The 27,791-nt window shown below is 39.8% G+C and overlaps 1 protein-coding gene across 9 annotated transcripts in view; it reads right to left on the bottom strand.

Annotated features, from left to right (window-relative positions):
- Positions 1 to 27,791, bottom strand: part of fcho1 (FCH and mu domain containing endocytic adaptor 1) — a 90,264-nt gene that overhangs the window by 58,113 nt on the left and 4,360 nt on the right. For 5 of the 9 annotated variants that reach the window (XM_041790607.1, XM_041790612.1, XM_041790614.1 and 2 more), the window contains exon 2: positions 9,085 to 9,135. In XM_041790607.1, the coding sequence (XP_041646541.1) occupies positions 9,085 to 9,111 (27 nt within the window). In that variant the 5' untranslated portion in view covers positions 9,112 to 9,135. Of the gene's footprint in view, positions 1 to 9,084; positions 9,136 to 17,094; positions 17,238 to 17,398; positions 17,488 to 27,791 lie in introns of those variants that run through there. The other 4 variants (XM_041790608.1, XM_041790609.1, XM_041790615.1 and 1 more) reach the window with 4 other exon arrangements.

Below are 27,791 nucleotides of genomic sequence, written 5' to 3'. Positions count from 1 at the left end.
ACCCCCTGACCTCCCGATGACCTTTTGCTTATGCTGTAGGATGAGGATGAGTAATGTTAATACAGCGATGATTTACTATCAGGAACCCATGCATTGAGTTGTATTTTGAAGTTGACAGGATACTTTGCACGTCTTTCCAGCTGTTTTGATTGATCTGTTCTATGGGGACTGATGTGGTTTACACCAGTCTGTGGCAAAAATAGACCCACAGCGTATCTCCAAAGAGTGAAGTGGAGTGGTGCTTCAGAGATGTGCCGGACCAGGGCATGAGCAGTGGAACTACTCTGATTGAGAGGGAGTGATTTACTCTGCAGTTTGATTCATCGGTGGATTGGGACACAGCCTGGTATGTGAAAATTGGAGGTTAGAGACAGGGTGATGAGTTCAGATCATGAGAGAAATAGAAGTAGAGCTGCTGCTTTTTTGTATTATAAAGAGCCAGTTGAAGTGGTTCAGGCATCTGATCATGATGCCTCAAGGAAGCCTCCCTTTGGAGGTCTTCCGGGCACGTCTAGCTGGGAGGAGACCTCAGGGAAGACCCAGACTGGAGGGATTTTATATTCTGTCCTGTCTGGGAACGCCTCGGGATACCTCGGAAGGAGCTGGAATATGTCTTTGTGGAGAAGGATGTCTGTGCTGACTTGCTCAGCCTGCTTCTACTGCGACCAATCCCCAGTTAAGCTAAAGAAAATGGATGGATGGATGTCTTGCCTATCGACTTGTTACTGCAGGATGTTCTTACAAGACAAAACACCAGGAATTAAATCAAAAACAGAACATTTGGCTCAGATTATTGTATTCTATGCTATGATGTGCAGTTAGATTTTAGAGAACGTAAAAAACTTAAGCTGTCAAAAGTTGTAAGTGTGCAAATTAACTGAAATACAGAAAGATAACTATTAATCCCAGGGCAGAAATAAGCATTGCTTCAATAAAGGCTTCAACTATTTACTGACTTTTTATCTACTGCTGAATTGAAACAGATTTTTGTGCATTTTTTTGACTGACTTTTGCACGTCTCCCTGCAAGCCCACAAAAATGGTGTCCCACATTTCAACAGTGAATAGATCATTCAAATAAAACATGATCTCACTCTGTACGACACATCATGTAACTGCCTTGCATCAGAAAAGCTTAAAGCTTTCCCCTCCTGCACCAGACGGTAAATCAGCAGCCATCGAGCCCATCGCCTAACTGACTGGCCTGTCAGAGCTGCTGTGAGTTTCGCTGACTCACAAAAACTTTTCCTGCTGACTCGACAGGTTGAGCTGAACAACAGTCCCACAGCAGAGAGGTGTCAATAACATCAGGAGCAGGTAACAGCAGTCTGTCATCACTGATGGATCCATGCCAATCTGCTGTGTGGGCCATGCTGACAGATCAGCTCTGCTGGTCTAGGATACTTTATTTTAGGGAAGAGGAGAAACAGGGATAATTCCTGGAAAGAGATATTTATTTTCTCTATGGTACTTGTAGTTTAGTTCCTGAAATTCAAGTTAGAAATTGATCATAGAAAAAACACAGTATTATACTCTTTTTTTTTAAATGCAAAACAATCAAGCTTTTGAATAGGAATTTTGCGCTTTAAGTATTCACTGTTACACTTCTCCACATGACCACAAAGACAGTGACCTTTATGTGAGTCGATTTCTAATATTTATTCAACGTGGCACACAGAAGATCCACAAGAAACAACAGAGAGAAAGGAAAGGGCAGATTTAGGGAATGGGGGAGGAGGGGAGGAAAGATAAAGGGATAGAAGAGGAGACAGAGGCCAGAGCGGGAGGGAAACTTGGGGAGAAGAAAAAGTTCAATACTGTTTGTTTACTGTTTGTAACCCCCGAGAGAAAACAGCATGACTCAAAGTGATGGGAGGGCAGCAGCGTTGGCATCATTAAACTGAAGCAGGCAATAATAAAAACCCACTAGGCGTTGTATGTGTGTTTGTGAGTGTGTGCACATTTCTTTATCTTCAGGCAAAGACTGAGCTGTTTCTCAGGGTTGAGTATCACTGCTTTATACTGTACAACCTCAAACACTCTGCTTATCTTCAATGTCATCTTTGAAACACTTCATTTAAATCCCCTTTGGATATCATACAAGCACAGATATTTTATGGTCTATTCAACACTAAAAGAGAGGAAACACAGTCTGTAGTGAGAGTGGAGATGGGAATATTGATTCCAAACATGATCAGTTATGTGGCGTTAATCTCCAAAAGCTTCATTCCCACCAGAATGAGGCTACTGTCTGCAGTGCAACAGTCCAGATACATACAGAGAAGTGTTTGTTTTTTGTTTTCTCATGGCAAAAATCTTTACAAAAAGAAGGGGAAAAGTCCATAGCAGCCACACTGTATAAACATGGATTTAGGCAGTCTCAGCAACTTTCCCAATTTGTTTCAAAGGAAGCCCAAAATGGTGGTTACCATATTGGAAATGCAGACACCGACAAAAATCATACTTTTTAATACGAAGGCAAAAAGGCACAGTCCAATATGAATTTTAGTTGCAAAAACATAACTACCTATTCATCTAATTTAGTTAGCATTTTCCAAAGGATAACTAGAACAACTGCCTGGCTGTTAAATGCTTCCCCAAAGTATATGTTGAGTAGAAAGTAGAAGTACAGTGGTGGCTCAGAAAGAGAGGCTAGAGTCTTTTTTTGTTGTTTGTTTTGTAGGAGTGTGATTTGTGGAAATATTTTTTCAGTGGTGTAGGAGCACATTTTGTTACAAATGTAGGATTACAGAGCAAGTGTAAAGTATGAGTCAAATTTGTGTATAAAATAATCAGTCCTGACTTGATAATATTGTGTCCATCATCATTTTTTAAACGAAGAGACTTCCTAATTTATAGGTTAAGAGATGATAACTCTCTTCTGTATAAACCGCTTCAAGTTTTGATTGGTCAACTGTCAACTTCAAAACCTTTACCTATTGATATTATCCAAGATGTTGGTGAATATTTAGAGGTATGAAATCAGTTCAAATTGAAAACAACGTGTGCTATTTTTTTACTGCTTACTAGTGTACATGACTTGCCCCTAAAAAATAAAGTGCAGCAGGCACTTTTGTTTCATTGGTGTGTCGGTGGTTTTACCCCACCACATTAAAAAGAAGAGCCCCTACGTGACAATAGGGTGCACATGCATCACCATTTCCATTTACATGAATGTTTTGTTGCTTTATTTAGTTAACAGTGAGGTTTTTTCTGTGTTTCCTCATGTTTCCAGGCAATCACATAAACCAAAGTTATTTATTGTAAACTGTCAGAACTCATAAGACTCTGAGACCCGTGGCATTTGTTTGTTTCATTACCCATCTAGTTTTACATTTCTGGACCACAACCAGATGAAGAAAAATAAGTATCACAGAGCCTGCTGCAAGACATTACATTTGTAATTCATCAAAGAAAATGTCTTATCTCTCATGAGAAAATCCAATTGTGTTGAATAAAAGCCTTGAAATGTGACAATCCAATTTCAAGAAAACTTAGAAGCCTCAATCCTTTAAGTAATTCCCTTTCTTAGACTCCACAGTGCTTTAATTTAGTGAGGATGTACTTAATTATAGCTGATGGGCTTCCCCCTGTGGGCTGTGAGCACAGCTCTTATATAGTTAATGGGAAAGGACAGCGTGCTATGAGGAGGCTTTGTGAGTGGCTGTGAATGTTCTTGAGCCAAACAAGACGAGGCTCTGTGTGCGACTCGTTCCCAAGTGGCTGTGATACTAATTAACTGAAGGGACGATTTGTACGACAGCTATTTGTGTCTGAAAGCAAGCTGGCTGGGAAACCAGTTAAGAATACATAAACACATGCAGGCTAACTAATAACACAATTCATTATCGATGTTATAATTTAGTTGTATTTCAGGTGAAGGCTTGATGATGTCTCTGTGAAACAGAAACACAGAGGTCCTCTGACCTTGACCACCTGTCTCACTGAAGTTCTGCTGCATGACTCTGTCTCGACACAGCAGGCTGCTCTCATTTTCTGCCTCTTTCCTCTGCCTGCACACCCGCATGAGTCTTACTCTGCCCGGAGCACAAAGACTGCAATACCCAGGGATCATAGGCCAACGTCTAGGTGCTATAATACACTGAGTACATCAGAAAAAGCATCAAAGCTTAAGTTATCAATCATCGATTGATAACAAAATGATTATCTACAAAAGGGAGGTGTTGAGTATTAGTGTCTTATTATATGAACCAGCCTTTAATTATTAACACATTTTTATTTTTACATTCTGAAACAGTCAAGAAAAATCAAACAGCCGAGAACAGATGTCACCGTTATTTCTAGGCCAGTGCCATTTTCATTTTCTAACCATGTGTTCAGCATATTTAAGTAAAAGGGGATCGTTAGATCTGATATGGATGTGCAATATGAAGATATGCTAAAATGGACTGTCAGCACAATAATATCTTAAGGCAGCAGAGCGCTATAAAGCAACAAAAACCTAAATTAAAATCACAGGCCCAGTTACTTTAATATTCCAGTGAGACATAGGTATAGCACATTTTCTCTACTCTATTTGGACATTTTTGCAACTTTTTAACCACTTTTTCACCTTTGAACCCATTTTTGCCCATTTTTTGCTAGTTCTTTTCCCAACCTTATCCGGCCATCTTCATAGCATTTTTGGCTACTCTTATCATATTATTGCTACATTTGCCTCTTAAAATCAATTTGTTGTCATTTTACGCCCATTTTTTGGCACTATTTATCCCCTTCTCACAACTTCCTCCAGCTATTTTTACAACATTAAACCGCCTTTTTACACCTTTTGCCCCTTTTTCCTGCCAATTTTTCCAACTATGACCCAATTAGACCACTTTTAACCCATTTAGTTGTCTTAGTTCATTCTTCTTTATCCTCTGGCATCTTTCGTGTCATGGCTTAGCTATGAAGTCTAACATTACCTTCCAAGTGGTTTAGACAATGTACCCATCCACATTGTTAACATCACCAAAAAAGGGAAATTCTGTTTTAGGGAAGGGTGTTTACATTTGAAAAAGACTATATTGCAGTAGGGATGCAATTAACGAATATTCCTATTGTCGAACTAGTCGTCGACTACTGAAACGATTAGTTGACTTGTTGGGTGCTGCACTGTAGGATCCCTTGATAGCTCTTTTTTTTTACTAACAGCCTAAAAAAACTTGGATGTACTTACAAACATGTATGAACTAAAATCTAGACAGTAAGTCAGTTTTCCATTCAAAAATGTATTTAATATCACTTTATTGCTTATGTGTACAAAAGATGTGTAAAAAGTTTTTGTCCATTTAAAACCAAGGACAGGCAAAAGTGCTGTGATAAAAAAAAAAAAAAAACATTCATTTTTATTACATTAAATTCAATCATTAATTAAATAATAAATTATTCTATGTTGGTTAGAGTTTGCTCCACTGTTTAAGTGTTGACAAGTAGTCAAAGAGATGACGTGCATTATTCCCTATGTAACGTGTTAACGTAAGAGGTAGAAAATAGGATCAGGAAAAAAATGCCACCGTAATGTTATTCTATTGAGTTTGAAGCAAAAAGGGAAAGTTGTCGGCTTCTGTCTGCAGCACTGTAGTGTTGCATTAATGTTAAAAGTCAGGACGACATCGCCATTGGATGACAAATGTTCTTTCTTTGGCATAGAAAGTTAAAACGTTAGCTGGCTGAGTTCGCTGCATCACTCATGAGTCCAACGTGCCGTCTATTTAAACGCTTGTGCACTGCTGATGTGCTCCCGTGATAAGCAAGGTCTGCTTTACATATTATACAAGCAACCTTTCTTCTTGAACCGTTGAGAGTGAAATATCCCAGACGTTTGAAGTTTTAGGACGTGCAGATGTTGCATCAGGCGCCACTTACATTTCTTTCTGTTTATCTTTTTCTGTTGAGCACTGTTGAGCATGCAAAACTTTCAAAAGAGATAGAGTTGTAATGACCTTTAGTTATGCAATGTAGATGTTCATGATGCACGTTTATGTTGAGGTTACTGTTGCTTTAAGACTGCATGAATGTAGCACACTGATTGGCTGCTGATGGGGGAAGCTGGGATGTTGTGGGAAGTGAAGAGCCCCTGTGTTGTTGTTAGGGGACAGAAAAAGAGTTAGAGTTGGTGTGGGTTACGGCCGGAACAATAGCCCTTTTTAGTAAATTCTGTATGCTGAATTACAAGAAAATAAAGCCGTCCAGCTAAGATATAAACTGTCTGTACTTCCACAAGTAGTGCAGGCGTTACAGTATGAGTGACAGAAGGCTCACTCCAAAGCATCTCAGCTTGAGAAAACGACGTTTTACATTCACGATAGCAACACGCTACCTGAAAAAAGGGTGCATGGATGCTACAAATGAATTGTCGACAATAAAATGTGTCGGCGATGGAAGTCATCATCGATTATTGTCGACAACGGCAAGAATCGTTGCATCCCTATATTGTAGTACAGCAAAAATAAATAAAATTCATGTTTTGTTGCTTTGATAAGCATTACTATTCCAGTTAAATATGAAATGTGATTATTACAGCCAAACTTTCAATGGACCATGTTTTTGCTGAGCTTCTCATGGGCGGCTTCCTATTTGGCTGGGCTCCCCTCCTTATGGGTGGCCTTGACCATGATTGTTTAAACGTGACCACTGTTAAAAAATCAGAAATTAAAATCTAATTTATCTGCATCTGCTCCTTTGTTTACCGTCTTTGTTGATTGTCCGCTGCTACATGCTTCCTCTGCTTGCAGCAGCTCCCCAACGAACCAACTGAGAGGATGTTAGTCTTAAATGATATCACAGAGGAGAAGATTAGTTTGTCAATATAAAAAAAGTGATGGGAGAGATTTTCCCATTATGTTTTGAGGAGGGAGTCAGCCTCTGTGAGCTGTAGGCGTTTGTTGGACCGTTGTAATAGTCACCATAATATCAAACAACGGTGATAAAAGGGAAAAGCAGTACACTGAAAGCCAATTTTCAACATACTGACAAAGCAGCTGTAACTTAAAGCTCATGGGCAGCCTCCTCCATGGAGTTACAGTAAATGCTACCATCACTGTGCTCCTGACACGTAACACTAATGAAGGGTACACCACAGAACACACTGAAACATCCAGATCACTGTCCAACATTTTTTTGGTATTATTGTGAAAAAAAAAAAATCTCAACATCGTGCAATCGGAGTCCTACATAGTGAATTACTGAAAATGTCCATCCCCACTGCATTTCACTCAGACAGTACCAGAGCTAAAACATTCAGATTTACAACACATGTACACTGCTTGTTGCACTCAGAGGGATGCTCTTCTCACAACATAATACCACTCTCTGAGTTGAGAGGCCTCTCTGGTGCTGCCTAATAAAAGTAAAAATGGGAGATGGCACTTACGTGCTGAATTAATTTATGTCAAAAACACGCCTAAAGCTGACTACGGGACAAAGAAAACCCCTTTATGTCTTTTCCCTGCCTGATGCTCAAAGTACGTACAGTTCAAATGGCAAAAGGGAAGATAGGGTTGCTATTTTTACAGGGAATAATCCAAAGAAAGCTCAACACTGCCCAAGGTTCAAAGCTCTGAACTTTAAGGGATTGCTGGTGGGAAAAATGGCCCCCATATAACCTAAAACTTGTCCATTGTATGTCTGTCCTAGCTCAATCTCATATCTGTTTTTGACTAATTTTAGTTTACCTGCTGAAGTATTACAGAGGACTTTTCTAAGTATGACAAGGCAAGGTAAGAGAAGTAGGGCGCACCTGAAATAGATGCACCAGGTGTGCTGGGAAAGAGCTGAGAGAAGAAACTGAGGGAGAGGAAGAGCCCCTGTAGCAGCTAACAGTTAAATCGTTGGGTGGTGTGGGTTTTGAACGAAACATTTCTTCACACCCCTTTATGTAATTTTAGAAAGTATCAAAGAGGAGATTAAATTAAGTCAATATTCTGAGGATGGTACCAAGATGAACCCTTAAAAGGATTTTTTTCACAACAAAGATTGGCTCCTGTCCTTATGCTCTGAGATATAAAACATAATAATCACAATAAGATTTTTTTTCCAAAATTGTACACAGTATAATCTGCTGTGTTGGTTAAAATATAACATGATTATTGCTTGTGTTTGTTGAAAAAAAAACATAAAATTGGGAGCTTAGGAATTAATCGCATATTAAATCGCAATTGCAATTAGATTATTTTCCCAAATCGTTTAGCCCTAGTTAAAAGCTTTTTTTTTTTTTTTTGAATGAAAAAGGAAAGGAGTCAGGGTCCAATCTGCGAGTGGTGGAGTAAACTCCCTCAGAGCAGAGGGGTGTTCCAAGGGGTGAAGGGGATGTCCCAGCCAATAGTTTTCCCTATAGTGTTATGTATCACTGACCAAAACTCGTCGACTCTGGGGTAACACACATCATATCCTGAGTACACCTGAAATTCCAGTCTCAGATGTGCAGTGAGGTATATTTTGTTGATCTCTTTTTTGAAAAAGAGGTTAGTACATCTATCAAAAATGCTTTTATCCACACCTTTAAAGGCATCTACAACCTTAAAAAAGATGAAGTTTGCTTATAACAACAAATATGATTTCAACTCAAGTAGTAAAAAAGCATTGTTATAACAGTGATTAAAAATCAAGTGATAATCTTAAGTTTCAAGAATCCTGTGGCAAATTTGAAGGCTAAATCTTTGATACCAGGATATCCACAATATCTTTTTCAAATTGTTTAAAAAAAAAAACACAGCTTTTCTATTTATTGGCACTGCAGGGAGCATCTCTCCTACAGGAATAACCTGATTGAAATCAGTTTTGAGGTGGCGGGAACAGAAAGAGATGGCTTAATACAAACCAATTGCTATTATTCATGAGTCAGAGGAGAAGAAGGAGACAGCAAGCGTACATGAAAAGCAGCAGGTAACCAGAGGCTTGGCTGCTTTGGCTGATATAAATGAAAGAGTGACTCATAATTCAGATATAATTACACAAGAAAGAAATCTGGCAGTTAAAGGCTGAGTATGAAAGCCTGATTGATGTAGCCGTCATAGGCAGGTGTTCCTTTGTGTAATCCCCATTATTATGTTGTTTCATTCATGGATGGTATAAAGACACTTACCCAGAAGTTGTTCTGAAAGAAGGCCATCTTCACTCAGAGGTTCACTGCAATCTGTGAAAAAGAACAAAAGAAACTACATGAGAAGGTGAGATTTCTTTTTGCCCTCCTTCTTTTTTTTCTTCAGAATAGACCTCAAGGATGGGGCTTTAGAGTCCTTGTTACAATCTCTACAACGTTCAGCCTTTTTTCTGCCCTCAGACAATAAACTCCTGTATTGAAGTCTCTAAATTGCAGGTAAACAGGCCTTCGAAAGTCCTGACTTTAAAAGAGCTCCTCCTGAGACACCTTCAGTGTAGGAAGGGAGCTCCTGAGGGAGAAAAGAGGAGAAGCTTAACAAAGGACTTCAAAGCATCGACTCGGAGGATGGAGGGAGCAGAGGGAGGAAGTGTGGAGGAGGAGTGACAGGAGAGATGGGGGAGGACAGTGAGGGGAGATAAAAATCGATGGAGGGAACGAGCCCAGCTACGGAGAAAATCACAGAGGAGATGATCACAGCTGGTGAAGCTGGAGGCTGCAGAGCTGGTCTCTGATTGGCTGAGTCATCTTCTGTCCCTGGCCGCTGCTGCGGATGATCAGCTCCATGTCTTTCTCTGTTTACTGAACACAGCGACTGATTATAATTTAATCACTTGATAAAGAGCAGGTATGATATTCATGCTCTCACACCATTTTCATACAGTCAGAGGAAGACACCCAAAAAATAACTGGTGCCTATATCGTAGTGAAAAAGTACAATAGTGACTAACTGTAGTGTTAACAGTGAGAAAATAATCCTTAATCCCATCTATTTATCTTTAAGCTAACAGAGGTGTTTCACACTTTCTTTCAAAAAGTTGAATCGTTCCTGTGATACAGTCTCTCAACTTTAGAAGTGATATCATCAGATATCAGAGATTTCCACATATGAACAGGAGGGAGCTCATCTCCAGCCCATTTTATTATTGTAGCCTTATTAACCAGCAATTCTTTGTATCTAGAGATGTTCCAATACCATTTCATTTCCTTCTGATACCAATTCTGATACCAAGGTGTTGGTTATCAGCCAACGCCAAGTACCGATCAGATACTGGTGTAAACTTTGACTCAGAACATGACTCAACAAATAGAATCATAATGTACAAAAAGCTGTTTTTCTGCTGATTACTGCAAGTTTTACTGCTAAATATTAAAATAAAAATAACACAGGGGGCTGCCTCACGGGCTGTCTCTCTCTCTCTCTCTCGCCATTATGCTTTATTCAGACAACATCACGGGATGATGGAACAGCTTGCTATTGGCTGACAGACCCTCACAAAGTGAGTAAAGTTAAATAAGTAAAGTTAAAACGCCACCGGATCGGTGCATAAACTTCTGTACTCGCCGATACCAATACCTGCATTTTAAGCCGTATCGGACATATCTGTGATACTGGTATCAGAATCAGAACAACTCTATTTGTTTCCCTTCAAGGGGTTATGGTTATTCCCTACAAGGGCATAAAAATGAGCCAGGGAGACGTTGTTGTCTTGAAATCATGCCTTTCTCTTCACATACCACCGTCCAAAATTACTTAATTCAAAAACAGTAAGTTATGACTCCAGGGCTGCATGATGGTGCAGACGTTAGTGCTGCTGCCACACAGCAAGAAGTCTTCTGGTTCAAATGCCACTTCTTCCCATGCATGTGTGGATTCTTTCCAGGTACTCTGGCTTCCTCCCACCACCAAAAATATGCTCGTTAGGTGAACTGGTGATTCTAAGTTGGCTGTAGGTGTGAGTTGCTTGCCCTGTGATTGACTGATAACTAATCAAACTTGCATCCGGCCGCTCACCCAATGACAGTTGGAATCAACTTCAGCCCCTGTGACCCCAACTGGGATAAACAGATGGAAAAAATGCAGAAATAAGCTGAAAATGGATGGATAGAAGTTATGGTTTAATGTTGATCATATTCAGGTCAAACGGTTAAATTTGTTTATCACATTAGCCAGGATGAGATTTAAGAGTTGGTTAAATAATTACCTATATTTTTATCAACATGGGCTTGAAATCCGAGTCTATAATGTTCTTTAGACTGTAATGAACCTCCAGCCACTAGAAGCCACTGTAGCTTCAGTTAGTGTGTAGTAGGAACAGTGCGGTATGACAGTATTTTAAGCAATAAATGGAAATAAAGTGGCATGTAGGCTTTCATAGGACTGTACTTAAATATTGAAACTCAGCTGAAGTGCAGAGGCCACACATCAAGGCACAACATTAATCTGCAAAGAGGAACAAAGGCTGGCAGAGCTAGCTGCTAACGTAAACTACACTCTACACAATATGTCAGGCTCACATCACACCTGCTAACACAATGACCCAGAGATTAAAATAGATAGATAGTTGTTTGTTGTCACTGCATTGTAAAAACACAACGAAATTGTGTTTGGCAGTCTTCTCTGTAGCAGCAAACACAGTCATCCAAGCGGTGGTTAGAAATCCACAGCCTCATGTCATTCATCCTGCTGGTGAGGGAGTGGGCACCCGAGAGAAAGATGCCCAGTATGACAAGTATATTCTTCTCTTCAGACTTGACTGTTAAACAGAGCTTAAAGGGGACATATTTTAGCCTCTTAAGACACATCTGTATCGGTCTCAGAGGTACCCAAAACATACCTGTGAAGTTTGTTGCTGAAAAAAACACTCCAGTATTGGATCTTTGCATGTTTTAAATTCCTCTGTTTCAGCCCTGCTCAGAATGAGCTGTTTCTGTGTCTGTGGCTTTAAATCTTACTGAGCTGTTTGACTCCGCCCCTGACTTCGTCCCCTCTCAGGAAATGGATGTGGCTTAAGGGATGTGGCTCTCCTGATCCTCCTCCCAGCTGGGATCAGGAGATGAGGGTGGGACTTTCTTCCAAGTGGGCAGGGCCAACCACACCTGGGGGCAGTGCTAACTCCCCACATGACATCATGAGGGGAAATCTGAGGATGGCTTCTTTTACCCCATATTTTCTGAAAGGTGGAGAAAAAGAGGGAGGAAGGGGGGGAGGGAATGGATTTTTCTGGTAATTGAGGGGATTGTGGACAGGCCAGGGGAACATATTTTTGTTAGAAAAAGTGATTTTTGCATGTCTCCTTTAACTTGGTGTTTAGCCAATGGGGAAACAGATGCCTAAGAACATCCCTACTGTAATATATTGATACCAGTATCAAGTACCGTGCTGATGCCAAGCCTAAGTATGTACTCACAAACCACTGCAGATATTGTACTCAGTATCATTTCACAGCATGAGGTTAGTCCCTCATTGTTTGAGCAGGCAGGTAAAGTTTGAGCTCTGCAATTTACACCCCAAGGAGTACCAGAGAGCTTTTTATGTGTCGTGCACTTTCATCATCATTTGTTTTTTATCTTCTCTGTCGATCCCTCTTTGGTGTTCTGTCCTCTGCCATGATATCCATAACGAAAAGGTGTATGCCTTCATTCCTCTTACAGAGAAGTGGGCCATAAGTAAGCACAGAAAATGCTCCAGCTTGGTCTATTACATATAGTTAAAGAAGATATTCAGGGTGAAGACTGTAAGTGATGCAGGCTCAGTTCTCCCAAGTGAAAGTCAGTACATGATCATTTTTATTCTGTAGCTGTTATGCGAGATATCAAACAAAAGTTACATGATGTTGCTTCAGGCCATCAAAAGTTTGACTCTAACCTGTAAAAATCACAAAGATGAAAGGCAAGTTTACCTTCACTTTTAAAGTTTGGGTTGTCATATCCTCAGGCAGCATCTTAATGGGTTTGCAGCTTTGTAATTTTCTGATGGTAGGAGAGAATAAACTCACAGCAGCTGGGTGTGCATCGTCTGACCTCCTGCTCGCTCACACTAACACATGTAAAGAAGTCACATTTGGTCCTGCCCTTTCTACGAGAATCCAAAGTGTTTTCCCATGGCAGCCTTCATGCAAGGTGATGAGCGCGTGTACTGAAAACAACCTTCCCCTGTTTGGCACAGACCCAGATCAGGCCTGGTGACCTGGCATGCCGCAAGAGCAACACACAGAATGAAACACAGCGTACACACAGAGCTCACACCTTGTTAATTAGCTCAGGAGAGTGACTGGAGGCCCCTGCAGATAGCTTTCTGTTTGGCAGAGGAAGTTGGTCCACCACATAGTATCAGAAAGATACAAAAACATCAGAGGGTTGTCATGATACTAGAATTTTAAATGTTGGTACAAGACTGATATCTGTTTGAAGAAACAAAAATGGCAGTTCTATGTACCTGCAGCTTCTGCACGTTTCTCCCAAAATTGATGTTATTTTCTACAGCTTTAGTGCTTCTTAATACTATCTTATGATAATGATAGACACTACATCATTTTTAAGCATATGGGATCAAAAACTGTTTAAGTTTTCAACATTTTGACAACCTTAGATGCTTCAGTTACAATCTTATGTAATGATAATATGTATGTGCAATGTGAAAGTTTTATTAATTAAATGATCGAAGATCTCTCTAATTAAAATTATTTTTTTTAATCATTTCTTTTGTTTTCCATTCATGAAAAGGGTTTTTTGGATGTAAAGCACAATATGGTAACACTAACTGTAACATACTTTTCTAAGCACAGCATACTTTTTCCCCGGACAACCTTGTCAACGTGGCGCATTTTGCTATAAAACTCAGACCTAAAATGTTTCGTTTAATATTTTCAATCAAAAATGAACAATTTTTTCCTGCTAGTTAAGGATGTAAAGATGTCAGGTGTGGGAGCATATACCAGTTTGGTAACCTGGAAAACCTTCGATATACAGCACTTGGGAAAGGGCAGAGCCTTTGAAAAAAAAAAACTCAGGGGGTGACTGAATGAATGTTCTCTCTGTCACATCTTTACAGGCCAATAAGAGAAACAAAACACGTACAAGTACGTTTCTCTGACTCAGGGTTTAAAAGTTATCAGTGTTTATATAAACTGTGTCACGTATTGTTGTATAGGACAACACTGTCCTTAGAGACTCTGGAAAGTCAGTCAGGTTCCGGGCTCACTAGAAAATGTTAGAGCTACGAACGCTTCGAAGACATGATTAGAAAGGCACAACTGAAAACAATTGATTTTCACTTGTATTGCAAGGAAGTATTGCATCCCTACAGCTGAAACTGGCATATTTCTGATTGGACTGTCCTGGTTAATAAAGAGTAACCGCAAATAAGACATACATTTAATAACTGTGTTTTTATAAATAAAATAGGTTAGCTTGATTATATCAATGTGACCGTAATATAATGGGTTGACTTAAATTACACACGCAGTGGCCACTTTATTAGGTACACCTGTTCAATTGCTTGTTAACACAAATAGTTAATCAGCCAATCACATGACAGCAACTCAGTGCATTTAGGCATGTGTACATGGCCAAGATGACTTGTATCAAGTGTATATTTAATGGGAGGTTTTAGGAGGCCTTTACTCACTGAAATTTTTAATATACAGAATACTAACCTGCAGGATTTTAGACTACTTAATGTACATTTTAGGGCCAGGTAAGACAAAACCTGTCCTTGATCTTCAAACTTGTGAAGCGGAAGTTCATATAAATATCTCTTGACTGATTACGGTTTTAAATTGCAGCCATGTATTGCATTCTCTTCAGAAAATTTTGGCTTTAAACCAAAAGAAACAAAGAGGAACTTAAACACAATCAACTGCTGAAGTGAGATTTTAAAGGTCAACAGCCCAAATCCAATAAATGCAATAAATCCTGGGGCAGTTTTTAATGGCAGAATTCCCATGCAGGGAGAGATCCCGATTAAACCAGATGGTTTTAAGGCGCACAAACAGAGGACAATAGAGGACGACAGCTAAAAGGAAACACTTAATAGTTAGATATTACTCATTGACTTCTTTGACAGCCTGGTGTGCCACATTACACACACAAGAGACCTGAGCTAATAAACTGTTTTGTTTTCATCCTCTCTGTTTTGACGCAGCATGATCCACAAACACAAAGACAGAGAGAAGTGTGCTCTGGGACCCCATGTAGAGAGCAGCCTTGGTGGGATGTATGGAAGTAGCTGACACCCAGCATTCTCCATCTGGTTCCTAATGAACGTTCAGCTGAAATCAGCTCTGAGGCAAACAGGCAGAAAAGAAGTGGGACACACTGTGACCTTGATTTCTCAAGCTCAAGATCATTTTTTATTCACAAATTAAATGTCCCCACAGATCTGGGTCTTGCTGTGAGTACCCCTGTGAACATATGGTTTAACCACAGCACCTCAAGAAAAGAAATACTAAACTGTAAAACTTACAGAGGACACAAATCAGAGCTTATAAAACTAAAGTATGTGGTTATTTTGACTTTTAAAAGGCAGCTGCAGAATCAAAATTAGTACTTTCATCTTGAATCATCACAGATGTGGTTCATTAAAGATGACTAAGACGATAATTGTGGGTTGTGGCCCTGGTGTCTTTACAAAAGGTTGTTTCTAGTTAAGATAGCCACAATTCTTATTATTCAAGCCAGTCAGAAGTAAAACTGTCATCATGAACTATTTAATAGCATGTTTTGCTTGGATGAACGGGATTAGCTCATTTCTAGTCAACCAAAGAAAATCCCAGTCAACCGAAATTACACCCACGCACTGACCAAGTGAATGCTTGTTAGGGAGGAAAATAAAGTACAAAATATACTTAAAGTGGCAAAAGTAAAAAAGCATGAACAAAAAATAGTCTGGGCACCCATAATTTGAGATTATCTACAAAATAACTTCAGATATTTTTTTTCTTAATTTACAACTACAACAGTAAGTAGGACCACTTCTTCCAGCTCGTGCTGTAAAATTTCCATAAGTAAATTATGTCCTGACAGCAAAAGGTATAACCTGACACACCAGTTAGACTGCTTCATTTATCCATTGCATGGGATATATTTCAAATACATTTGGGAAAAAGCCCATAGGCTGTGTTAAGGAAAGGCAGAACATTTTAAAAAAAATTTAGAGGGTGATTGGATGTGCATTCGGTCTGTCACATTAATTACAGGCTGATTTGAGCAACAAAACATATGACGAAGTAGGCATGCATAGCTCCAGTGACCAAACGACATAACCTGAGCTTGACAGCAATGTCGTCATTTGCTAGTGGTGGAGCCAGTTGGTGAATCAAACGCATGCCAGTCAGGAGAAGAGCAAAAAACAGTTTTTCCAACAAGAAAAGCTTTCAGTGCAGTTCTTTGCTCTTCTCTCAGTGAAGAATGTGCAGTTTAGATGAAAATACCACCATAGCTACATCTGAGCTAATCACTATACCGAAGGCAGCCATTGTTTATTGGCTTGCAGTACAACCAAACTCCGCCTATAGCTATCACCTTGTTCTCTTTCAATGAAGCTGATTGGTCCGTCCATGCTCAGCAGTGTTGGGTAGCGTTATTTTTAAAAGTAACTGATTAGATAACTGTGTTACATATAGAGAAAAGTAATTTGTTACGTTACCGTACTCTAATGGATTACTCTGCCACATATTACCCAAAACACTGAAGCTCAGATTGGGCACAGTTGTTCCAGATTGGAGCTTTGCATGATGAATCTGCCTGATGACAGATTTGGAATCTGGCCAATCCATCAGCTTTGCAAGATTATCAAAGACATACATTTCCCCAGAGTTGACTGAAAGTGGATTGGAGGTAAATAAAACTTTTAGGGACACGGACACATTGCTGTCCCTCTCCTATGCTCTCTAAATGTCTGCAATAGACACTAACTTTAACATGTTAATTTCAATGAGATTCTGAAGGTTATTAATAAAACATAGATGCCGACCAGTGAGCTGAACAGGCAGCATAAGTAGTCCCTGTAATAGAGGGCAGAGCAAAGACACTCAAACCACTTATATACAAATAAAATTCTGCACCTTCCAGCACATTTACATTATCTTATGTCTGTGTTTCTAAGTTCTTTAGAGTCTAACCAGTGTGAAATAATCAGAAAATACCATCTTATTGATATGCGTCTCTGCTTTGTAAATCTACCATCTCCCTCTCTCTGCCTCGATCACTCACCACTACGTGCTCCCCTGTCTCACTTTCTCTCTCTGGGAATGTCCAACCAATGAGATGTTGGCGCTCAGGTGTCATCCCTATAGCTCCACTGATGGATACTTTCCATAGAAGCCTGTGCCATCAGTGCCTAAATATGATGTGACCTAAAAAGAAGACAGATACTGATCTCAGTGCTCAAGTATATTTATCATTTAGCTTGGTTTACCCTTTTTAAGGAAGATGATTGTACAACAAGGAGTCACAAAAGCAATGAGAAGCATGGTGAGACAATATTGTGTACTAAATAAAGAAACACAAGGTTTACTTCCAGTAGCATATCTTCTGCTGACAGATAGTGGGTCAGTTTGGGGGTCGAGGCAATCACTCTTATCAAAGGAGACACACCAAACTCTACTCTTGCTCTCTGCCACCTTCACACTGCCTGACATCACACAGATGGCCGCCATGAAAAATTAGAGAAAAGAAAAGCAGAGGAGGAGGAGAGAAAGTGTCATACACAGAGAAAAAACTGTTCACAGTCCATTTAATTCCTGCAGGAAATAAATGGTGCATCCTCTCCGCCCATGCTAAGTTTTCATTCTATTTCTTGCTGCATGAAAGAGAGAGAGAGAGATCTACTAGCAGATGTCTCTCAGAAGGAAGTCAGGGAGGGCAGGTCAACACAAACTCCCGCCTCCTCACCACCTCCACCTGCTCTCCCCTTCTTCTGGGTGAGAAAGGAGATGAGAAAGGTTGGACAGAAAATACTCCTGATGTCACTCCTAACACCGCTGGAGAAATTGCCTGAAAACCTCCTGGCCTGCATCTCTGGCTGAAACAGTGAAAAATAAAAATGGATTGGGTTAAATGGAATGACACAGCCGCATGTGGAATAAAGATGCTTCACTTACCTCTGAACAGGCACAACTGTCACAAACTCATAGAGAAAAGCAGGAGGGAGATGGAAATGACACGAAGAAATAGAAAAAATAAGGAGTAGGTGAATGAAAAGACTGCAAATATCACCTGAGATACTCCGGAAATTGGGCTGGTAAACATAAACACATCTCCAAACAGGTGAAGGACAAGCTGGATGGATGACACATCAGTAAAGTGAAAAGCTGCAGCGGGATAAATGAGATGGATGGAGAGCCTTCCTTAAAGCATGCAGTGTTCATTTTAGAGAAGCTGGAGAGAGTTATGTTACAGTCCATGTTTTATATGGCGAGAACTACAAGTGCCTCAAAATATTAACACCATGAACATTCTTGTATCATTTCTCAGTCTTTTTATAAGACTGTATTTCAGAAAAACCTTTAACTCCAACAAAGCACATTGCTGTGCCTTCGCCTTGATGAGCTGGGTTATATTTTCCGAACCAGCAGGATCATAGTATTGGCAGTTTGGGGCAGTAAATGATCTCACTGTGGGTCTTTGGCTATTGCCAGCCACCTGCTATCCTTGCAGGCTAATATCATCTGTGTTTCTACCCATTTCTTCTGTTAAGTGCTTACGTATATGCTGGTCTATTCTGACCCAACCAGAAAAAGACAATCTCTCTTTTAAAGACATAATCTATTTATGGATCAAACGCACCAATGCATGGGTTTACTATTAGTATGGGCTGATCAGTGGCCCTGTGGAGAAGCATCAGCCATTTGCAAGGAAAAGCCAAGGAGAGTTGTGCCAAGAGATTAGAAAGAAAATTATAGACAAGCATGATAAAGGTAAAGATTGAAAGACCATCTCCAAGCAGATTGTTCCTGTCATGTTCCTGTGACTACAGTTGCACATATTTTTAAGAAGTTTAAGATCTGCGGGACTGTAGCCAACCACCCTTGAGGTGGCCACAAGAGAAAAATTGAAATGAAAAATTGAAGAGAGACATAAGACAAATTGTAACCAAAGAGCCCAGAACAACTCCCGAATAGGACTGAATGATTTGGGAGAATAATCTAACTGCGATTTTTTCCCCCCAATATTGCGATTTGAAATGCAATTATTTTTAAAATTACTCATTTTATGTATTTTCTAACAAACACAAGCAATTATACCCAACACAATATTAGATTAACCAATGGCTAAACAAGTTAAATCTAATTATATATCCAATCATGAACATTTTGACTCGTATTGCAAATCAGACATGGATTCTTGTACTGAAAGGAGTGATAAATTTGGGTGTTGTTCTCATATTCAGTAAGAAAAACCTACAAAAATGAAAAAAAGTGGAATTTTTTGTAGACTATTCTTTAAAAAATGGCACTTGAATGATTGCATGACATGTAATGCTGAACATATCTGCTGCAAAAAATAATTTAAACTGGTATTTTGGCACAAATTTCAGGTTAAAGAAATATTGCACCTTCTGTGATTTGAAAATTGCAGTGGTCCATATTGCGATTTAATCTAATTTGTGATAAACTGCCCAGCCCTACTCCCGAAGAGATTAGAGGTGAACTCCAAGGTCAAAGTGCATCAGAGTCAAAGGGCACCATCCGCCACTGTTTGAGCCAAAGTGGACTTAACAGAAAACTGAGCAAGACTCCACTGTTGAAAGCAAATCATAAAAAAAAATGAGACTGGAATTTGTCAAAATGCAAACTGACAAGCCACAAAGCTTCTGGGAGAATGTCCTTTGGATCGATGAGACAAAACTGGAGCTTTTTGACAAGTCACAGCAGCTCTAAGTTCACAGACGCAAAAATGGAGTGGACTTCGATGATCCCTGATCTAAATCCTTCTGAACATCTGTGGAAGGAGCTGAAATATGCAGTATGGAGACAGGCACCCTTCAGACCTGAGACAGCTGGAGAAGTTTGCTCACAAGGCTAAAATACAGGTGCAGAAGTCTCACTGAAAGTTACAGAAATCACATGATTGAAGTGATTGCCTCAAGACAGTTGTGCGACAAAGTTTTAAGTTATGGGTACCGTCAATTTTGTCCAGGCCTGTGTCATTAGTTTGCTTTTGAAAATGATTCTGTTGAACCACGATTCAAAACCAAAGTCTGATTTTCATGAGTTAATTTTCAGTAAAGTTTAATCTATTATAACTTCTGTCAGCTCCAAGTTATTTCTGGCTTCCTCCCACAAACCAAAGACATGTATGACAGATAAACTGGAGATTCTAAACTGTCCTTAGGGGTCAATATGAGTGTGTCTGGTTGTTTTTCTTTATATGTAAACCCCATGACTGACAGGTGAGCAGTCCAGGGTGTACCCTGTCTCTCACCTTATTATAACTGAACAGGCTCCAGCTCTCACAACCTCAAACAAACAAACAAAATGAATAATGGAAGAAAAGATGGAAAGGAAACTGGACAAGTTAGTGGTTTGATCTGATGATAACACATTTATAATTTACACACAGGGCAACAGACACATATCTGCACCAATTTTAATGGCAACGCATATAATGGTCATCAAAATGGCTACTGAATATCACAACTTTAAACTAGTTTTTTTCCATATAAATTTTTCAGTGCATGAATAATCTTAAAGTAACCCTCCTTCTAAGAGCTGCTGTTATTTTACAGTCCAGATGAAACTGACTTTTCTTGGGCTAAAAACACCAAATGTCTTTTGGCATCAGTTTCCAAACTGTGTAGATTTGGATCATGTTGAGCACTGGGAGTCAGCAGTGGAAACTATATGAACAATCATCAAAGTTATAATCAGTAAGTACATCAAGAAGTACAGCAGCCACTTGTTGCAGCACTAGTGCCCATTCACGTTATAAATATCACTTCTTTTTTTAAAAGCTAGTACTGCAGTCAGTCTTTCTCCTTAATGTATGTGCAGGGAGAGAGGTAGGGCAAGAACAAACACTTCGACTTTAAAGAGCAGCTGGAGCATCACAGAGAAGTCTACTGCACTGCAGATCGACTCGTCTGTCCTTCAGTATCAGTTTTAAACCTGATTTGCCGAAGCGTGGAGGAGAGATCATTCCATGTCAAGCCTAATTTCCCCTTCAACACCACCAACTGACTTCAGCGCTCCTCTGCTGCGTCTACCAGCATATGATGACTCACTGCTGTGAGTGTGATTTAGAGCAAGACTTTATTCTGGACGCTTGGTGCTTTATAAAGCCTATGTGAATTCTTATGATTAGTCAGGCTCCATTAAAAGCCTTCAGTTTATCTCTACAGAGGACATCAAATTGAGTGACTCCAAACAAACATGTTTTTGAAGAAAAAATGGGAAATAAAGTCTGGAAGGGGATTTCTGGCTTATCTAAAGATATGATATAATACAGGTTAAATGAAATATCAATATTTGGCACCAGTGATTCCATAAGTGTATCGCAGGATAAGCTTAAATATTGTTGTACTGATATTTTCCACACCCATACATTTAAGATCCTTCCCTTCTCACAGCTGAATCTAACCTTTTCTATCATCTTCATTAACTAATGAACAAATTAATTCAGAGGAGATCAGTCATGGTGGAGAAACTCTTGACCTTTAGGGACAACATACCTAAAGTAAATCAAGGCCTAAAAAGTGAAACTTTAAAGGACTGAGAGTCTTCCATGAATCTAAGAGTCTTTAGTCAACAAAGAGGCTCAGTAGTCTTGGTATGCAGTCTATAAATGGTCTAAAATGAAAAAATAAAGTTAAGATCCCAGACAGAGAGCAACAGACGGAAACAATAGATTGATTGATTTATCCATAACAAGCCCTCCTCCTCAAAAAAAAACAAAGACGACTGTATAACTGCAGTTTGTCAATGAACATGCATTGAATCTGTAATGAAGACCACTTTATCTGTCTGCATCAGGCCTTAATCTCACTGGATAAACAGTATCCTGATGGTGAGTCATTGTGTCTCTATAATTAAGACAAGATAATTGCTTTGCTACAATCATCAACTCCAAATTCAGCATCCCAAAATTGTCAGCACAGCCCACAAAGCCAGATGTCAACAAAATCACAACAGCCAGAGCCTACACTTAACAATGACACACTGCAACCAACCATCACATCAGCGAAGTTGATGACAGAATTACAGCCTTAGTTTAATGACTAAAGCAGCTCTGACACCCCGCACAGAGCTCCTCCTTTAAAGCCATAAACAGGCTGCTTGGTGAGTGTGTGCTTGAGCCTCTGGTGACTGAGACGGAGCGAGCGAGTGAGGCAAACAGTGAGACGGCAAACACAATAGACAGGAGGCAGTGAAAGAGAGAGAGACAAGCAAAGTGATAATCACAACCCAGGCTGTCAGCTCCCCATTGTCCTGGCCTGAATGTGCTTTTGTCACTGCAGCACACAGCCTCAGTCCAGTCCAGTCTGTGACAACGTGCCAGGCGGGCATCACTTCTGAGCCCCGGCATGACCAGCAGAGTGATAGAAAACACTCAGACAATACACACCGAGGTCCATGCACAGCTAGAGATGAACACACATGAAATGCAGCTGTGAATGAAAGCAGAGCTGAGTCAAACACTGCAGCTTATATTTGTTAAAATGGTTCCTCTCTGCTGGGTTGGGGCCCAAAGGGGGTCACCGAGCTGTTTTCAGTATAGGTCCAAAATGTGTATCTGGAAAAAACAAACAAAAAGTCAATGATGCTCAGAGGCCTCCATATATCTCATTTTGCTCAGTTTTGCCATGATAACAACAAAATTCTGATTATTTTCTTCAAGTATGGATGTATTTATCTCACCATGGTGGGACAACAAAGCTAGTTTTCCAACGAAAATCTTTTTTTTTCTCAAGACCTACAGAAAACAACTAAGAATGTTACTCCTGTTCGATTATGCACAAATTATGAACATGTCAGCATTAAACACACAGTCCTGCTAATGCAACCTGAAAATGTACCAAAGGGAAGCCATAACAAAGGAGTCCAGCCAGCGCCTCGGGCCATCAGTCAGTGTCCAGGTCTCACAAGAGTATAGTAAGACCAGGAGGATCAAGGACTAAGAGATGCTGGCTTTCATCCGCATGCTCAGATACTGGGAATACAACACTGCCTTGCCCAGTGAAACCAATGCTCCATGTGTGAGTCCAAGTCTACAGTTGATCTCAGTCTTGCAGGAAGTGGATCAATGGATTATGCTGCTTCCAAGCTCTCAGCATTAACAGACACAGATTCAATGGCAGCATTCAAGGCATCCGCGAACGCCTGGATCTTTGTTTTGGCCCAGGAGGTGTGCATTCCCAACACTTCAGCCTCCTCTCTAGGCAAGTTAAGAGCCCCCACAAGGTACCCTGCAAGGATAGTCACAGTAGAGCAAAAATAGAGCACGCATGTCCTTCCATGGCTTCTGTAACAACACACTTTTTTAACTTTTTTTTTTTTAACAGTATGTTTATTTACAAGTTTCAGACCGCCACAATGCATTAAGTAAATTTGACTGTCTGAAAATGCTCAGAAATTCAGGTGGTGATTTCTCACAAAGGAGGTAGTGATGGGTCCTGTGGCTAGACTGGCTGAGAACCACTTTGTTACAGGGAAAAAAATGTTTTTAGTTCAAATCTTCCTGACCTAATTATTTCTATTATCTAAAAAAATGATCTCACCAAGTTACCACTGCCAGCAACTCTCCACACTGCAATTAAGCCAACAAACAGAACAATTAGGGCTGCAACAAACAATCCTGCTCTTGTTTAGTCTGAACAACAGCCCAAAAGTATTCAACCTAAATGAAATGAAACAGAAACTGAAGCCAATCTGTAACTTGAACCAGCGGAAACAGAATGCCCATAGGCTGCTTGAGCTGGTAAGTTACTTTAGTTATCAACTGCTAATCAAAATTGCAGGTTCGTTTATGCTGTTGCTGTACTTCTAATAGTAATAAAGGGTTAAAACCATGTAAGAATTAGAATCTGCTTTACTGGCCAAGTATGCTTGTGGCCAAAGATGAAATTGATTTAAAGTTCAAACTAATTAAAGTAGTGTTGTTAGATTGAAATGTAATGCTAATCGGCCATTCTCAAGCTTCAAGAAACTTGAGATTAATAATTTACCGTCTGTTTTTCTTTTTAAGAGGCTAGAATCAGCAATTGTTTGACTTTTTTTTGCTATGTATCTTAATTTGACTTCAATCAAACTGTATTTATTGCAGAACAGATTGATACTAAATAAGGGATAAACATCATTTTAAATAACTTTAAGACAGACACCCTTGATTATCATTGCTTGGTCCTGCTCTAAATGAATAAACATTTCAGTCATGTCATCAATATCAAGGTTTCTCTCCTGATGATCCATTCCTTTTTAATTCAGATGCCCTGGTAATTATAACACTTTCAAACTATAATCATCCTTCATGCTCCTTGTAAGCAGATTAGCAAAAGAGTCTCCCTTTTTATATACCTCTCCTTATCATGCTTGCTGTTTCAACACTGCATAAAATGATCCAGTAACCCAGAAATAGATCCAGGACCAGAGCCAGGGGGGATGCCGCCCCCGGACACTCCCATCTGCCATAAGGAGACCTTGGCTGGCTCATTCGCAACCTCAGGCACAGGGTCGTCGTTTTTTTTACTCAGAGGACATTTATACAAGAACTCAGCGTAGGATGCCACCCACAGTTTAAGCCACAACTTCTCTCATGATTCAAGCCATATTTTGCAATGTAAATAAAAAGTTCTGAAATGAAAGTCTGAAGAGTTTCATTTACGTTTTCATTACATAACAGGTTACTGCCTCCAGCCTCAGGTTTCCTGCCTTTGGGTTTGCCCTGCTTGGCAAACAAAGAGGGGAGGCCTTGCAGCACTCTAGCCTACATATGATAGGCTATACATGTTTTATTAATTTTTGTCACTGGCACCACATAATGTGTTGAAGGAGGGCCAACAGGGTCACAATAAGTCATAGTAAGAGGATCCTTGCAGGTCAAACAGAGAGGGAAAGAGGAGTCATCAGGGGAACTGATGATTCTGACTGATTAACTATGCATGACTGCTAGCTTGTGCACACGAGAGTCCCTGCTTGTTTGAATATTCAGGAAAAGGGACCATTCAGCAGGTTGCTGTCAGATAAAGCGTCGGCTCGGCAGACATGCAGACCATTTAAATGTAAATGCAAAAGAGGAATCTCGTGCCATTGAACTGCTTCCTTCTTTTTTCCTTCTCTTTCTGGATCTTTCCGTCAACCTGTATATCTGGAAAGGGTAAATGTTTAAACCTTTCAAGTGTAGATTATCAGTCAATTAAATTTTAAGAAATATTTTCACTGATGTATGCTCACAGTGTCTGTTAGCTGTTGTGTTGAAAGTCAGAGATACTTGATGTTTAACCATGCATTTGTGTACACCTGTATCATGAGCATAACCGTGTATATGTTTGGCCACCATCACCCACGTTACTGCAGGATACCTCTAGGGCTCAGGTCATAGACAGGTAACTCAAGTGTGGGATGCAAGCAAGACACATACCAGCCCTCCATCAGGTTACTGTAATCTTAATACTGAAATCAGAACTGATATTAACATAACTTATAAATAGTAACATCAGAGCCGCTAAGATGACTGATGACAAGTGGACATAGTCCTGTAGTTAGTCCATGCAAATTCCATTTTTCATGTTTTTCACTCTATCAAAATAAACCCATCAGACATATTTATAGAAAACCCGAACAACAATATGAATCCAGCCACAATTTGCCTTAAAGCCATCGGTTTACAAGGTCACTTGAACACTATTGCTGTTCCCATGTGGGTTTGCAGGTTTTCACAATGACTTCAAAAATGAAATACATCTGTCCCATTTATTATGACATGCATGTTTGTGGCTGTGAAGTGAATGCGAGTCACTGTGCAGATGTTGATTACTGTGTTTGTCTTCTTAACTTAAAGCCATTAAGTTACTACCCAGCTTCTGCACTGTTCTTAGTGGTCATGTGCATATTGAATTTCACGTCCATGCCTCTTAATTTACAATGACGTGGACAGCCCACACACCAAACAGATGTAAGGAATATATGGCAGCTTTCATCCACCATGTACATGTAGTTAAAAGCAAGTATATTTCAACCTTCACTGCTGCTAGATGGGCTGTAGCTCCAGTTAATGCGACTGCTGTCCCTGTTTAACTACCCAAATGTTAACAAGCACAGTGACCGGATGGGATCTCACGGGAGTAGTGTGGATAAACTGGCATATAGCTGCTTGGCGCTTACCTGACACATCAGATAGACTGTCTCCTACATCCATTTCTATGGAATATATTTTACATTCATCTGGGAAACCTCCCACACGTGTTTGGGAAGTGCAGGACTTTTTAAGGCATTCTCAACGTGGGAAACGTTCTCACATTTATTTCAAGCCATTCAGAGTGACAAGACAAAATGAGGCAGTAGGCTAGCCCAGCTTGGCAGTAAGGCCCTGTCATAGTTTATGAACGGTAGACTACACTGGCAGCACAGAAAGCCACCGGCTTCCAGTACAACTATACCCTGACTGTAGCTACCGCCTCGGAAGGAGGAAGGCGCCTCAGGTTGTAGATGTTTTGTATTGATGACTTTCTGCTCTGTGAATCAGGAGTTGGTTAATCTGTTTTTAGTGTTTTTATGTTTGAGGTTTCATGTTGGCAACTCTGTTAACTCTGTTTTGCTGCCTGTCTTGGCCAGGACACTTCTGCAAATGAGATTCTAAATCTGAATGAGGTTTTCCCAGTTCAACAGATTTAAATAATAGTGATATAACTTGGAGCAATGGGTAACCAAAGTTAGCACAGCCATGTGAATGGTAATCTGTGAAGCTGGTGATGCTAGCAAAGCCAGCTAGCCGTACGTTGTTTACCTGTAGATATTGTGATCCCATGTTTAACCTTGTTAAATATGTTGTGCTTGATTTGGACTGGTGTTTAGACTAATCCACAAGACTACATTTTACATTTCTATTTAATCCACAGATAAGTTACATGCTACAAATTCACTGATCTAATTGACAATCTGTACAATACCCACAGTATTTCTATCAGCCATTTCCACTGATTCTGCTAGTACTAAACAATAATTACAAGTCAGGTAGATGAATACTTCTCAGACAACTTTGATAACAGAAACATAATTGTCCCAGTCATTTTCAAGGAAAACGATTTCCTCTTGCAACCCTTTAATAATTTACAACTTCTATTTAGTTTATTTGAAGATGCCTTTTTGGGCTCTTTCCTTATTTTTTTTTTTAAATCTCATTAGAAAGTTAAATGAACATTTCAGTTCCAAAAATATAGAATTTCCTGGCTATTATTTGTGTTTTCAGGCTTTAAGGGGTTAAACTTTCATCAGTGGAATGAAGTTCACTTCAAAAATAAATCTTTCCTTGTAATCACTAAAATCTAATAATAAACAAGTGTCATATCGGACATGGAGGTCTTTGCAGATTGTCTGACACCCCTCCATACTGAAACTGTCAAAACCAGCTCACATCACTATACTGTGGATCATGTAAGCATGTCAGTGTGCTACCATGCAATCTGTTACCATACAGTATTTATCATAATCTCTGGTGTTGGGACAATGTTAGTCTAGCCTACAGCTCTTTCACTCACTCATTCAACATAGTGTCCAAGCTTCTGAGTTTTAAAGGAAGTCAGTGGTCATTTTTGACCTTCACATTTAATGCAATAGAGTAGCTTAGCAACAAAGTAAAAGAGCTGGACAGTTCAAGAAAAGACTGATTCAATAGCCACTGTATCCAGAGTAGCTCGTGAAATTAATGAAAGCTGTAACTGAAAGATGGAAATGCATGAAAAATCAAAGCATGGG

This window comes from Cheilinus undulatus, linkage group 7, assembly GCF_018320785.1.
Source record: "Cheilinus undulatus linkage group 7, ASM1832078v1, whole genome shotgun sequence".
In the NCBI taxonomy this organism is placed as follows: Eukaryota; Metazoa; Chordata; class Actinopteri; order Labriformes; family Labridae; genus Cheilinus; species Cheilinus undulatus.
Note: the sequence above shows the minus strand (reverse complement) of the source record. Positions and strands in the feature narration are given on the sequence as shown.